Genomic DNA, 16,272 nt, shown 5'->3' on the forward strand with positions numbered 1-16,272 from the left:
GGCATCATACTGTGAGGGGGAATGCACTGGGGGCATCATACTGTATGTGGGGGCATGTACAGGAGGCATCATACTGTATGTGGGGGAATGTACTGGGGGGCATCATACCGTGTGTGGGGGCATGTACTGGGGGGCATCATACTGTATGTGGGGGAATGTATTGGGGGGCATCATACCGTGTGTGGGGGCATGTACTGGGGGGCATCATACTGTATGTGGGGGCATGTACTGGGGGTGTCATACTGTGTGTGGGGGAATGTACTGAGGGGCATCATACTGTGTGTGGGGGAATGTACTGGGGGGCATCATACTGTATGTGGGGGCATGTACTGGGGGGCATCATACTGTATGTGGGGGCATGTACTGGGGGCATCATACTGTGTGTGGGGGAATGTACTGGGGGGCATCATACTGTGTGTGGGGGAATGTACTGGGGGGCATCATACTGTATGTGGGGGCATGTACTGGGGGCATCATACTGTGTGTGGGGGCATGTACTGGGGGCCTCATACTGTGTGTAGGGGAATGTACTGGAGGGGCATCATACTGTATGTGGCGGAATGTACTGGAGGGGCATCATACTGTGCTTGGGGGAATGTACTTTGGGGCATCATACTGTGTGTGGGGGAATGTACTGGGGGGCATCATACTGTATGTGGCGGAATGTACTGGAGGGGCATCATACTGTGTGTGGCGGAATGTACTGGAGGGGCACCATACTGTATGTGGCGGAATGTACTGGAGGGGCACCATACTGTATGTGGGGGAATGTACTGGGGGGCATCATACTGTATGTGGCGGAATGTACTGGAGGGGCATCATACTGTGTGTGAGGGAATGTACTGGGGGGCATCATACTGTATGTGGCGGAATGTACTGGAGGGGCATCATACTGTGTGTGGGGGAATGTACTGGGGGCATCATACTGTGTGTGAGGGAATGTACTGGGGGGCATCATACTGTATGTGGGGGAATGTACTGGGGGCATCATACTGTGTGTGGCGGAATGTACTGGAGGGGCACCATACTGTATGTGGCGGAATGTACTGGAGGGGCACCATACTGTATGTGGGGGAATGTACTGGGGGGCATCATACTGTATGTGGCGGAATGTACTGGAGGGGCATCATACTGTGTGTGAGGGAATGTACTGGGGGGCATCATACTGTATGTGGCGGAATGTACTGGAGGGGCATCATACTGTGTATGGGAGAATGTACTGGGGGCATCATACTGCATGTGGCGGAATGTACTGGAGGGCATCATACTGTATGTGGGGGCATGTACTGGGGGCATCATACTGTGAGGGGGAATGCACTGGGGGCATCATACTGTATGTGGGGGCATGTACAGGAGGCATCATACTGTATGTGGGGGAATGTACTGGGGGGCATCATACCGTGTGTGGGGGCATGTACTGGGGGGCATCATACTGTATGTGGGGGAATGTATTGGGGGGCATCATACCGTGTGTGGGGGCATGTACTGGGGGGCATCATACTGTATGTGGGGGCATGTACTGGGGGTGTCATACTGTGTGTGGGGGAATGTACTGAGGGGCATCATACTGTGTGTGGGGGAATGTACTGGGGGGCATCATACTGTATGTGGGGGCATGTACTGGGGGCATCATACTGTGTGTGGGGGAATGTACTGGGGGGCATCATACTGTGTGTGGGGGAATGTACTGGGGGGCATCATACTGTATGTGGGGGCATGTACTGGGGGCATCATACTGTGTGTGGGGGCATGTACTGGGGGCCTCATACTGTGTGTAGGGGAATGTACTGGAGGGGCATCATACTGTATGTGGCGGAATGTACTGGAGGGGCATCATACTGTGCTTGGGGGAATGTACTTTGGGGCATCATACTGTGTGTGGGGGAATGTACTGGGGGGCATCATACTGTATGTGGCGGAATGTACTGGAGGGTCATCATACTGTGTGTGGGGGAATGTACTGGGGGCATCATACTTTGTGGGGGAATGTACTGGGGGGCATCATACTGTATGTGGGGGCATGTACTGGGGGCATCATACTGTGTGTGGGGGAATGTACTGGGGGGCATCATACTGTGTGTGGGGGAATGTACTGGGGGGCATCATACTGTATGTGGGGGCATGTACTGGGGGCATCATACTGTGTGTGGGGGCATGTACTGGGGGCCTCATACTGTGTGTAGGGGAATGTACTGGAGGGGCATCATACTGTATGTGGCGGAATGTACTGGAGGGGCATCATACTGTGCTTGGGGCAATGTACTTTGGGGCATCATACTGTGTGTGGTGGAATGTACTGGGGGGCATCATACTGTATGTGGCGGAATGTACTGGAGGGTCATCATACTGTGTGTGGGGGAATGTACTGGGGGCATCATACTTTGTGGGGGAATGTACTGGAGGGGCATCATACTGTATGTGGGGGCATGTACTAGGGGCATCATACTGTGTGTGGGGGCATGTACTGGGGGCATCATACTTTGTGTGGGGGGCATCATACTGTATGTGGGGGAATGTACTGGGGCATCATACTGTGTGTGGGGGAATGTACTGGGGCACTGTACTGTATGTAGAGGAATGTACTGTGGGGGCACCATACTGGGCATTGGGAATGTAATGGGGGACATCATATTGTGTGTGGGGGAACGTACTGTGGGGCATCATGCCGTGTATGGTAATATACTGTGGGGCATCATATTATGTGTGGGGAACTGTACTAAGACTATAGGGCATCATACAGTGTGTGGGGGGAATAAAATGTAGGGTATCATACTGTGTTTATGGGAATGTATTGTGCAGCATCATACCATGTAGAGTAATATTCTTTGGGGCATTGTAGCGCCAGCGTCCCTGCACGCTGCCCTGTTACCCGGCAGGAATGCCGGCTCACTCACAGCCGCAGCCTCACACTTCCTCCTGTTCCCTTGTCCGTGACTGCCCAGGGTAAGCACATTGACAGCAGATCCCCGGGCACTGTGCTTAGGGGGCACGCTCTCCCTCTCTGTTAAAGGGGCTGCAGACGCTAAAGTGTCCCCAGCTAATGACTGGGAGACAATTACTATTTAAGGCAAAACCTCCTGCATAAAGGTGCCTGTGCAATGTTGTTAGTCTGTTCCTAAAAATGCTTGCTAGTTCTCAAGTCACAATTCGCTAATTCCTGTTAGTGTCTATCTATCCATAACCTTCTTGCTAGTACTTGCTTTGTCAGTCTGTATTACAGCTGAATTTGCCAGCACCTGCAGTGCCAGTCTGTACATCAATCAGATCCGCCAGCACTTACCGCGCCAGCCTGTACATCAGCTGGATCCGCCAGCATTGGCATGCCAGTCTGTATATCAGCTGGGCCCAACTGCACCTACCGTACCAGTCTGTACATCAGCCGCACCCGCCGAGCCAGTCTATACATCCGCCGGTCCTGTCAGCACGTGCTGTGCCAACCTGTGTATCAACGTGTGTACCAGTCCGCACCTGCCAGTGCCTGTCTGCATCAGCTGTCCTCACCCTCCGGGCCGTTCCAGCTACCAGTCCCTTGAGGGCCAGTTGCCGTCCGTCTGTGGTCTGGAGTAGCACCTGGTGTTCATCGGGAGCCAAGTCTAACCACATCATCAAAAGTTCTAGTGAAGAATCAGGTGCTCACCTAGTTACACCCCCTCAGGCTCTCCTCAGAGCACGGAACAGTGGTTCCACCACTCACAGTACAGGAATCATACTGTGTGTGGTAATGTACTGTGGGGTATTGGTAATGTACTGTGTGGTATCATACTGTGTGTGGGGGAATGTACTATGGGGTACCATTATGTGTGGGAGATGCTATGGGGCATCATAATGTATGTGGGGCATCTGTGGACATCACTCTGTGTGTGATGGGCAATGTGGGGGTCATAATATGTGGGAACACTTAATGGACTTCACAAAACCAATATTTCTGCATGGGCACATATTAAGGATTGGGGAAGGCTAGAGAAATGGATTAGTGTAAAATAAAAAGTGTGATAGTTTGGGAGGTATACAATATCTTATGTAGATGTGGATGTAGATTCTGTACAATGTAATGCATGGAATTTAGAAACCATTTCATCTCTGACATCACCAAGTCTGATGTCAGACATGAAATGAATATCTCTGGTAACATTGTAAGATGCTTTTTATTGAAAATTCAAAATAAAAAGTATTAATATGTTATATAATAAATGAACCTACTGGATTAACCTTTATTTCCTCATATAAGGAAGACCGTGCATGCATTGTGATTTCATTCTCTGGGGGCTGTGGCTAAATACAGGAGTCGTATTAATATTGTAAATAAATATTTCAGCCTTGCACATAGTGATTTCACATTTTATGATGCACCTCCTCCACCTTTTACGTGGGCATTACTCAATAAACCCCAGAAGTGTTGTCTGTATTTATAACGTCCAAAACCTGCCAGCGTGTTTGGATATTTTGCGATCCGTCAATGAGAAAACTTTGAACACCTAAAGCATTTCTGGATGAGGTGGGAGCTAGCGCGCTTAGTGTATCAGATGTGGAAAACATGTGGAATAAAAAGGCTAAAAGTGTTCAACAGGGGTACAAAGTACAAACTCAAGGAGTATTCCCAAGTTGAGATAAACAGTAGAAACCCAGGTGAAATTTGGATGCTGGAAAAGACTACAGAAACATATGAGAAGGGTTATGGGCAAATAATCTCTCTGACAACCACAGGGTGCCAATCCCAGAGTCCAGGTTGCCGATCAGTCATACCCGTACAAACAGTTTTTGAACTTTTTTGTTATTGTTTCGATATGTTAAAATAAAGTAATGAAGCATTTAAAAAACAAAAAAAATTCTACCATTTTGTGCATTCAGCTCCTATACATTATAATGTGTCTCCAAGGAAACAGACTACGAACAGATCCTGTGTACTCTGATCCTACACACATATTCAAATTGGACTGGAGGTAAAACAGTGTGAATTATTGCACACAACTCATGTATTCTGCAGTCTCTGGTCTCACCTGCAGACACACTGGCTTGTCAGATCTTCTGTACAATCAACCTGCAATACTTATTTGCTTTAACAAAAAAACTCTTTTTACAGGACGACTTACTTTATTAGCCAGGTTTAGCAAGACAGGTGCTGTTGGATGCGCTGCTATATCATGTAAGTACCTACAATACAAAGTGACACATAAAGTAATAATGAATATCAAGTAATTGAATTCAAGCTGTGGCTATAACATTTATCGATGTGACACATGATCACCAGAAAAATAAAGCGACATCATGGCTCCAGCAGTCAAGATTCATCGGAACCAGAAAGACAGAGAAGCAGTACAATAAAGAAAGGGGTCTGGGAAAGCTATAATGGCAGCTATTTCATTCCACATTTGTAAAACATATAAATATTTTTCTTGCCGATTTCCCATGTAACTGGGTTGCTATATTAGCCCTAGTTACAGAGGAAATTCTGCCTCCTAACTGCATAGCACAAACGACTGGTTCTCCAAAGACGCAGCAGCTTCTGCTCCTTCCCTAGAGCCAGTGATCACAGGATCATTGGGTCTGGAAGAAGCGTCATCAGCACTTGTTCAGTGCTGTGTATAGAGCAACACATAAGGCAGACACGGTAATAAACCCTCTCTGTCTTCTAGGTGACACCCTCTATACTATACAGTGACATTTTAGAACATCACTGCTGAGTAGAATGCGGTCCACCTGGACATTTATAGTCTATGTGCGGTCCGTACACAAATATTGAAATATTGATTTACAGATCTGTCTAATAGTGTAAGGTCAAGAAGTGGTTTGTCTATTCTACATGGTTTTTCCTCCCTCATCTTTCAAAAAAAGTTTATTTTTTAAAAATGACTGAATGAATTGGCTAAACTTGATGGACTTTTTTCTTCTTAACCTAGTAACAAGAGCCTCAATTTCCATTGGACAAACTGATCCATCACATACCAGATCAAGACCAGGCCATTTTCTCGCCTTGATCTCCAGGCACATTTTTGGGGTATCTTCGTACATACATATTTGAAATTTTTCTAATTTGTTTTTTTTTCTTTATCAAATAGTTTTCGCAAATTTTTGTGTAATAAATGGGGCTTTAGTCATTTTTATAACAATATACTGTTTATTTTTTTTTTTAACTTCACAATCTGTGTACCCTATAAGTTCATAAAAGACCTATGGAAGGCATTTCAACAATACAATATTGTTTTCATTGTTGATTTTCCCTGTAACTGAGGCTGGATTATCAGATACAGTTACAGGCCACATGTATCATTATGACTATACTTTAGAGCTGACCTGTAACCCCTGCAGCTTACTGGCACCTTGCGAACACGTAACGGCTGGGAAGGAAAAGCCATCACCATTTTCCATATATACAAGTGTTCAGTGAGCCCTGATCCAGCAATGGGGCAGACACGGAAATAAACTGTCCCTGCCTTATCTATGGGGAGTCTGACCAATTCCTGCGCAACTGCTTATCTCGCAAGGACATTTAAGGTACCGTCACACTCAACGAGAACGACAACGATCCGTGACGTTGCAGCGTTCTGGATAGCGATCTCATTGTGTTTGACACACAGCAGCGATCTGGATCCTGCTGTGATATCGCTGGTCGGAGCTAGAAGTCCAGACCTTTATTTCGTCGCTGCTCACCCGCTGTCATCGCTGGATCGGCGTGTGTGACACCGATCCAGCGATGTGTTCACTTGTAACCAGGGTAAACATCGGGTTACTAAGCGCAGGGCCGCGCTTAGTAACCCGATATTTACCCTGGTTACCATTGTAAAAGTAAAAAAAAAAAACACTACATACTCACCTTCTGATGTCTGTCACGTCCCCCGGCGTCCACGCGCTGCTGCAGGGAGCTTTCCCTGCACTGACTGTGTGAGCGCCGGCCGGCCGTAAAGCAGAGCACAGCGGTGACGTCACCACTGTTACTGCCGGTGCCGCTGACACATTCAGTGCAGGGAAAGCTCTCTGCAGCAGCGCGTGGACAATGGGGGACGTGACAGACATCAGAAGGTGAGTATGTAGTGGTTTTTTTTTACTTTTACAATGGTAACCAGGGTAAATATCGGGTTACTAAGCGCGGCCCTGCACTTAGTAACCCGATGTTTACCCTGGTTACCCGGGTGCTGCAGGGGGACTTCGGCATCGTTGAAGACAGTTTCAACGATGCCGAAGTCGTTCCCCTGATCGTTGGTCGCTGGAGAGAGCTGTCTGTGTGACAGCTGCCCAGCGACCACACAACGACTTACCAACGATCACGATCCTGGTCGTGATCGTTGGTAAGTCGCTTAGTGTAACGGTACCTTTAGAAATGTCAAATGCAGACCCACCAGACGTTTTGATGAACATACATCTTTTTTTTTTCAATCCATTTAGTAAGTTCTTAAACTGATGCACCATTTAGCACGGTTATCAGCTATACCATCTTTTTTGTTGTTTTTTTTCTTTAACAAAATCCTACATGACCTTTTTTTAATTTCATTTTACTATTATTATTTTTTTTAATGGATTACGTTAATTGGACAAAAGACAGAAAGACTGATGTAAACCACAAGTTATTAGAAAAGGATTAGAGAAGCCCTCACGAAAAGTTTGGAAACTTACCTCTTGTAGTATATTTCAATAGTATCTGGAGCGTGATGTCGCCAATGGGTCTTTTTTATACGTTTCTAAAACGGGGATAAAAAGCAAACTAAAGCAATCTACTGTAAACTCTGAACGTCACTTCTAGGGAAAAGAAAACTAATGTTCCACCACCGTATAGGCTTGTTCACAAGTTGCGTTTTTTTGCTATGTTTTATCCATCCATTTTTCAAGCCTAAAAAACACATCAAAGTGAATGAGATTTCTGAAATCTCATGGACACGCTGCTTATTTTTTCCTTGGAGATTTTACTCATTAATTTACTGATCATAGCAACAGCCAGCGTCAGCGTTCCTTGTACATGGAGGGCTTTTTTGGTACAAGATTATGGTAGAAGATTATGGTGACAAGGCTGTGTTCACACAATGAATGGTGAGTTTCTGAAGTTTCAGATTTTCGGCACCTATGAGATTCCTATAAGTCCCATGCACTTCGCTAAAACTATCAGGGACTGTGATTGGGGTCAAAAACTCACCATTGTGGGAACTTAACCTGAAGCGTTAAACACTTTGCACAAAAAAAAACACATTTAATATATGAACTTTCCTAGAGTCGCCCTCTAAATTGGATATTTTAGTCACATTTCTTACAATTTCCAAAGGGTCCAAAATGAACTTAACATAATACTAAAAAAAAAATCATGAGAAATGGCCGTGTACTGTTTTACTACTTTTATCTCAATTTCTTGAACGCCAGAGTCGATCTTAGACCCAGTGACGAAGCCGCACGGGCTGCAAACAAACAGAATTACAATAGGTTTTCTGAAGGCAGCCTCAGGGAGAGCACGCTCGGGTTACACAAGACATTTCTAAATCTCCTCAATGGAATAAATATCTCTTTAAATTCCTCTCCTATTTGACTTTTTTCTTATTTACTTTATTCTATAACAGTAGTCATAAACTGAATACACATATATGGCTTGTGTGCGTTTCTTTATGTCTATGAATATGTAAGAGAAGAAAGACGCATTACAAATACATAATATATAATAAATATACAACACAAAACATATATATATATAATATATATGTAAATGTCATATATATTTATATACACACACACAATATGTACACACGCAAACACAATATATATGCACACACAATTATTATATATATATAATTGTGCTTACATATATATTCTGTGTGTATGTGAGTATATATATATATATTTATATATATATATAGCGTGTATATATATATATATATATATATATATATATTTAATTATTATGTGTGTGTATATATATATATATAATATATATATATATATATATATACACACACAAATATATTATATATATATATATTTTATATATATATATATATATATATATATATATATATATATATATATATATACACATACACACACACACACACACACACACACACACACACACACACACACGAAGGAGTGGGGAGAGGGGAAAAGAAAACAGTGAAGGTTCCTTGGAGAGCTGCCATATGAGTGACACCCGTCACAGGATGATAAATGACTCCATTTTCTGCCTCTCTTGCCTTCTGCCAGTCCAAGAGAGGGTCGTTTATCATAATCTCTGTCAGCGAGGGAAAGTAGCCCTGACAGTGCAAGTCAGCAAACATTTAGCACACGGAACCGTGCAACGCAGGGAAATTATTATTGTCAGAATAATAATGGTTTAGCATAATTTATTACGGGTCCACCAAATAAGCAAAGGATAGATGTTATTAGACAGATGGATGGGTAAAGCTTGGCAGCCATCCACTCAGGATCAGGCAACGCTTGGTAAGGGGAGGGGGTAGTGCGGACGGGAGGGCGGTGGAGGGGCTTACATCTTCCAAACCAATCACCAGGCTGGCAGTTCAATTACAAAGAAATAAAGGGACATTCATCATTCAATTAAGCACCTGTCAAGCTTCACAAAAGAGGAAACTTCTAACCTGGTACTCCTGGGAGAAGATGCTCAGCAGAGTGGACTGCGATTGACTGGAACAAAATAAAAGATGGACAAAGTTAATTACTGGAGTGCATGGGGGGAGACAAAAGGCTAGTCACTTTCAAAGGTAGGCCCCGCTGCCCTGTAATCTAAGAGAACACGAAAACAAGTGCGCAAAACTTGTTCCAGACGGACACCTCCGACAAAGGCCAGGTCAAGAAACAGGGGGAAGAAGGGATGAAGAGAAGGAACCTAGAAGGAATGAAGTAAAGAGGCAGAGCGTGGTGCGGCACATACCGCAGGCACATGTTTTGGCAGGATCCTTTTTCACTTCCCAGGCCCACAAAGCTGTATTAGTGGCATGTCCTGCTGGTAAAACACAAGGAGCAGGAGGGACGAGGGGGGCTGAAAAGAAAACAGCGTACGTTTCCTATTAATAATGGATGGAAATTCACATCCATTAGCAGTTGGGAACATGCCGCTTAGCTCATTGGCAACATATTGAAATTCATTTTGTGAGCAGTGAGGGAAACCTCTTTTGGTAGCTGTGACTTATTAAAGGGTAGCATGAAGAAAAGCCAGGAGGGAGAAACAGAGGGGGCTTAACTCAACGTCAGTAGCAGCATATGGGATGCTAACATTCCCATTGAAACTGACGGGGGCTTTAAAAAAAGAAACTTTCCCAGCAGGAGGGCTGTTTTCCCTTCCAGTCGGTCATATTTCAAGGCTTCATCCATCCAGTACTCAACTCTGTGTCAAGCAACTGGCGATGAAGCGGCTCGGCCAACAGGGACTTCCTCCCAACCTGTATCTCATTTCTTTCTCGCTTTTCACACTACTGCTTGGTTAACTCTTCTCACAGTCCAGAAGAGAGTCCACTTTGTCTGTCAAGGCCAAGCTACCCCAGCTCCGGCATGGAATGTGTTACACCAGACAGACGCGGGACACTTTGTGCTGTCTCCAACTTCTCATGCCGATCAATAAGTACGACTGTTACCGCTCCGGCTCAATTGTCCTCTGCGGAGATCTGCCCCTCATCCCATCTTAAAACCCAATTCATTACTTTTGATATATTTTCCTACTGGACACAACTTGTACAAATTACATTTCCAATAAATCTGCTTTTACTTTACAGCGGGATGGAGAGAGTCATTAGCATATTTTGGGTTCTTCTCCTCTTATTTTCTTTCTACAGGCAATATCCATCTGCAAACAAAACACTGGCGTGGTGTTATATAGGATTAATTATCTTGTTCCACAAGTTTTATTCCTCCGTGCACATACTAGGAAGAATTTACCACTTAGACCACATCAAAGGAGCACTTCTTCAGTATGTAAAATTCCCAGAAAGAACATTAAGCCCTCTGGGATCTTCTCTGTGGTCAAATTGAAAGAATAATTACTACGTGGAAGGACGGGGATAAATGAGCACAAACTTTTCATTCTTCTAGCGGCTGCCATACAAAGTTACTGCAGTGTCTCCATGTGATTACCAGCATTAGCAAATATCAGTCGTCCAGATGAACACGTCTTACATGTAGTCAGTTCTTATTCCTGTGAGCTACTTAGATGTAAAATCTCAATGCAAAATATATATTTAGGCCGTGTTCAGTTGATGCATTTGAACTGCGCTTTTTCCTGCGACTTTCCAAAAATGCCGTTAAATCATCACACTATTCTATTACAGAATTACGGAGAGAAAAAAAGGCATCACAAACACATCACTGAAATGTTCATGACGGAAAAAAATGTAAATATTTCCTGTATAGTTAAAGGGTTATTTCAAAAGTCATAAGTTATCCTCTATCTATAAGTTAGGGGATAACTTGCTGATTGCTCGGGGTCCAACCTCTGGAACCACCAGTAATTCCAAGTACCATGCTCTACAGAGCCTCGATGCTCGACTTTGGCTCCATTCATTGTCTACGACGTTGCCCGAAATCGCCAAGTACTCTGATCAGCTTTTTCCTGCATTCTCATTGGAAAAGAGCAGAAGTCAACCATGGGCACCTCTGCTCCATTCATCGTCTATGGGACTGCCAGAAATAGCTGAGCACTTTACACAGTTTTCTCCTGGGGTCTCATTGCATGCATACCTCTGCTCCATTCATCGTCTATGGGACTGCCGGAAATAGCCAAGTCCTCTATTCTGCTTTCTCCAGGGGTCTCATAGGAACAGATCAGAAGTTAAGCATGTGCACCTGTCCTCCATTCAAGTCGAGGCTACAGAGCATGGTTCACAGGATCGTGGAAACTTCCAATGGTTTGAAGTCCCTGACCTATGGATAGCGGATAACTTACAGTTTGGGGAATAACCCTTTAAAAAAAAAAGTAAAATAGGCATGAAGTTACGAACAGAAGGTGACCAGATCTAAAGAAATCTGGCCTCAAGTCAGGGAAAGTCCACTTCCAGATTGTGCTGAAGGAAATGTAAAAAAAAAAAGTGTTTCCCATGTTGGCCCATCATCAGTGCTGTATGGGAACATGCTTGGCTAACTGACCCATATATATAGCTAAGACAGCCCCCTTATGCATTGGCTATGACAGAAAAGTGAGCCAATTAGCCAGCCCCTTTATGCACTGGCTACGAACGAAAAGTGAGCAAATTAGCCAGCCCCAAAATGCATTGGCTAAGACAGAAAAGTGAGCCAAATAGCCAGCCCCTTTATGCATTGGCTACGACAGAAAAGTGAGCCAATTAGCCAGCCCCCTTATACATGGGCTACGACAGAAAAGTTAGTCAATTAGCCAGCCCCGATATGCATTGGCTATGACAGAAAAGTGAGCCAATTAGCCAGCCCCTTTATGCATTGGCTACGACAGAAAAGTGAGACAATTAGCCAGCCCCTTTATGCATTGGCTACGACAGAAAAGTGAGACAATTAGCCAGCCCCTTCATACAAATCAATGATGATATGTGATACAGGAAATCAAAAGCAAAAAACTGGGACCAAAGCAGATATCTTCAGATCAGGGCATGGCTGATATTAGTAGCTTGTCTAACTTGCTAATCGAACATCATTTCAGATGTTTTTTTAACTGTACCACAAATTTAAAAATGACAGTTTACAAAATAAAAATCCATAATCAGTCTAAGGGCTTATGCACACGAGCACTATTCATGGTTTTCATGGATAGAACTCCAGTGAGTCCAGACTAACTTAATTTCCTTCTATGACAGAATCACTGACTGGGTGGATCAGGGAATTGCTGTAGATATAGTATATCTTGACTTCAACAAAACATTTGACAAAGTATCTCATACCATTCTTATTGAAAAAATGACTAAGTATGGAATGGACAAGGCAACTGTTAGGTGGATTTATAACTGGCTAAGTGATCGGACCCAAAGAGTGGTCGTAAATGGCTGCACATCCAGCTGGAAGAATGTCTCAAGTGGGGTACCACAGGGTTCTGTCTTGGGCCGTGTACTGTTCAACATCTTTATCAATTATTTAGATGAAGGAATTGAGGGAACACTGATTACATTTGCTGATGACACAAAGCTAGGAGGGATAGCTAATAGAGAAGAGAGAGAGGATTCAAAAAAATATAAATAAACTGGAGCAGTGGGCAGCAACTAACAGAATGGCTTTTATCAAGGAAAAATGCCAAGTACTACATCTGGGCAATAAAAATGAAAAAAGCATATACAGAATGGGAGGAATAGGGCTAAGAAACAGCACATGTGAAAAAGACTTGGGTATACTAATGGATCACAGACTGAACATGAGTCAACAGTGTGATGCAGCAGCAAAAAGGCAAATGCAATTCTGGGATGTATTCACAGAAGCATACAGTCTAGATCACGCAGTCATTATTGCCCTCTACTTCTGTTTGGTCAGACCTCATCTGGAATACTGTATCCAGTTTTGGGAACCACATTTTAAAAAAGACATCAACAAACTGGAGCAAGTTCAGAGAAGAGCGACAAGAATGGTGACCGGTCTGCAAACCATGTCCTATGAGGAACGGTTATAGGATTTGGGAATGTTTAGCTTGCAAGAAAGAAGACTGAGAGGAGACTTAATAGCTGTCTACAAATATCCCAAGGGCTGTCACATTGTAGAAGGATCATCTTTATTCTCATTTGCACAAGGAAAGAATGGGATGAAACTGAATGGGAAGAGACACAGATTAGATATTAGAAAAAACTTTTTGACAGTTAGGGTGATCAATGAGTGGAAAAGGCTGCCACGTGAGGTGGTGAGTTCTCCTTCCATGGAAGGAATATCTGTCTGCGATAATTTAGTGAATCCTGCTTTGAGCAGGGGTTGGACCAGATGTCTCAGGAGGTTCCTTCCAACTCTACCATTCTATGATTCTATAATACTAACTCGTACCTATGATATTCCATGGGGTTGTGCAAAAGTCCAATATTGATGTCTATGGACCCACGGAAAATATCAGACCACATTCGGATAACATCACAACAACATTCACGGACTGACTGGAGAAGATGGAGAATTTTTTTTTAACTTTTCCTCCGAGAAAAACTGATCTCACTCTAATAAACCTATGATCAAACTCTGATCATAAAAATTGGTCAGTTTTTCTTGAATGGAGATAAAACGGTGGTGTGCACCTATCCTAACCGTGAAACACGGATGTGTGAAACCGGACTACATGATATATATATGACATCCAAGAAAGCTATTACAAATCTGTTGAGTTGGTGTGAATTGATTTGCAGGACCCAGTCCACTGGCCATGTCAGTAATATGTGATCGCTGAATAGGAGCCATGTGTGACGGGGTGTACGGCAGAGCAAGAAGGGACAACAGGCCAAGGGATGATTCCACAGATTTATTATCAAGAACGCTGGAACAACACATGCAGGTAGATCTACAGAGTCCACAATTAGTCCACCGGAACCGGTTCGGGGACACTTCCCGATAATCCTTGTGCCAGCTAACAAAACAATAGTCCACACGAGTCCAAGGGATCCCAAAACAATCCCACGAACGACGAGATATGTCCTCAGCTCAAGTCTCGCCCCGTTTGTTTCCGCAGTCACAGATGGACATGGGGTCTTGCCTCAGCTAAGAATCCCCACTCCTCCTTCAAGGATCAACTCACACCTGATCTCAAAAATAAGAATGGCTTGTCTGAGCTCCTGGGATCCGCCCACGAAGGGGGTAGGGGTCACACCTTCTATTCAATGGTTGGGTCCACCAGAAGATTTTATTCTGGTCGGCTCCGCTTAGTCTAGCTAGTATGTACATTTGACTACCCACCTGCTGCGAGGAAGAATGGCTATTCCTTCACTAGTTGACAAAGCTTAATTACATTAAAGCTTAGGGCTGCAAGTATTGGGGGAAGGAGACATTGATGTTACAGGTAAACTCCCAGCACAAGAAAACACCAAGGTTACTTACCGGTAGCCGGTTTTTCCGGAGCCCATGACAGCACACCTGAGAGAGGGATCCGCCCAGTCAGGACAGGAAACCTACTGAAATAAAAGGGCGGTACCTCTCCCTCGCTTCAGTTGGTTTTCCAGAGCATGAGAGGCCCTTTTGGTTAGTACATGGTAATCCATCACCACATTATAAATATAACAAAACACACCCAGCTAAAAAGTGCGCACCAAAGGGTGAAAAAAGAAGGGAGGGAATATACAGGTGCTGTCATGGGCTCCGGAAAAACCGGCTACCGGTAAGTAACCTTGGTGTTTTCCCGTCTCCCATGACAGCACACCTGAGAGATTTTTGGAGAAAGAACACCTTAGGGAGGGACCACCGCTTGTAGCACCCTTCTACCAAAGGTAAGGTCAGACGAGGAGGATAGATCTAGCCGGTAGTGTCTAAAGAAGGTAGACGGAGAGGACCAGGTAGCGGCTTTACAAATTTGATCTATCGATACCTCTGCTTTTTCAGCCCAGGAAGTAGACACGGCCCTGGTGGAGTGAGCCTTGATGCCATCAGGGATCGGGGCGCCACAGGAAGCATAGGATAAGGAAATAGCCTCCCTAATCCACCTGGCAATAGTACACTTGGATACCCCATATCCTTTCCTACTACCCTGGAAGGCTACGAAAAGGGATTGATCTTTTCTCCACTGATTAGTCAAGGATATGTACTGCACAATAGCCCTCCTCACATCCAGTGTATGAAATTTTTCCTCCCCTGGGTTCCTAGGATTATTACAAAAGGAGGGCAACACAATCTCTTGACTTCTATGAAATTTAAGTACAACCTTTGGAAGGTATGCCGGATCTGGTCTGAGTACTACCCTGTCATCAAAAATTTGCGTGTAAGGAGGGGAGACGGACAGGGCCTGTAAATCACTCACCCTACGGGCTGATGTTAACGCAACCAGGAGTACCGTTTTAAGAGTGAGTATCTTTAATGATGATTCCTGCAGGGGTTCAAATGGACTATTGGTTAGAGCATTTAATACCAGATTTAAATCCCACGGGGGAAGTCTCTGAATTTTTATCGGTCTAGACCTACTACAGGATTTAATAAAGCGGGACACCCATCTATTGGAGGCAAGATTGTAATTATATAAGGCACCTAATGCCGACACCTGGACCTTGAGTGTATTGGTTGCCAACCCCAGTTGTAAACCCGCTTGTAAAAATTCTAAGATGGTACCCACAGGAGCCTTGTCCCCCAAAGGTTGCCCCGAAAAATCCAGAAACTTTTTCCACGTTCTACCATAAATTCTAGATGTTACTGGTTTTCTACTTTTTAATAAGGTGGAAACTA

General features: G+C 44.2%; 1 protein-coding gene across 3 annotated transcripts in view; it reads right to left on the reverse strand.

Moving 5' to 3' along the window:
* The window catches only part of CDIN1 (CDAN1 interacting nuclease 1), a 494,484-nt gene that overhangs the window by 315,980 nt on the left and 162,232 nt on the right, over window positions 1–16,272 (reverse strand). Inside the window, exons 3-5 of one of the 3 annotated variants that reach the window (XM_077263824.1) lie at window positions 9,567–9,612; window positions 7,609–7,673; window positions 5,091–5,151 (exon numbers count right to left, since the gene is read on the reverse strand). In XM_077263824.1, the coding sequence (XP_077119939.1) occupies window positions 5,091–5,151; window positions 7,609–7,673; window positions 9,567–9,612 (172 nt within the window). The remainder of the gene's footprint in view (window positions 1–5,090; window positions 5,152–7,608; window positions 7,674–9,566; window positions 9,613–16,272) is intronic. The other 2 variants (XM_077263841.1, XM_077263831.1) reach the window with 2 other exon arrangements.

This window comes from Ranitomeya variabilis, chromosome 1 (assembly GCF_051348905.1).
Source record: "Ranitomeya variabilis isolate aRanVar5 chromosome 1, aRanVar5.hap1, whole genome shotgun sequence".
In the NCBI taxonomy this organism is placed as follows: Eukaryota; Metazoa; Chordata; class Amphibia; order Anura; family Dendrobatidae; genus Ranitomeya; species Ranitomeya variabilis.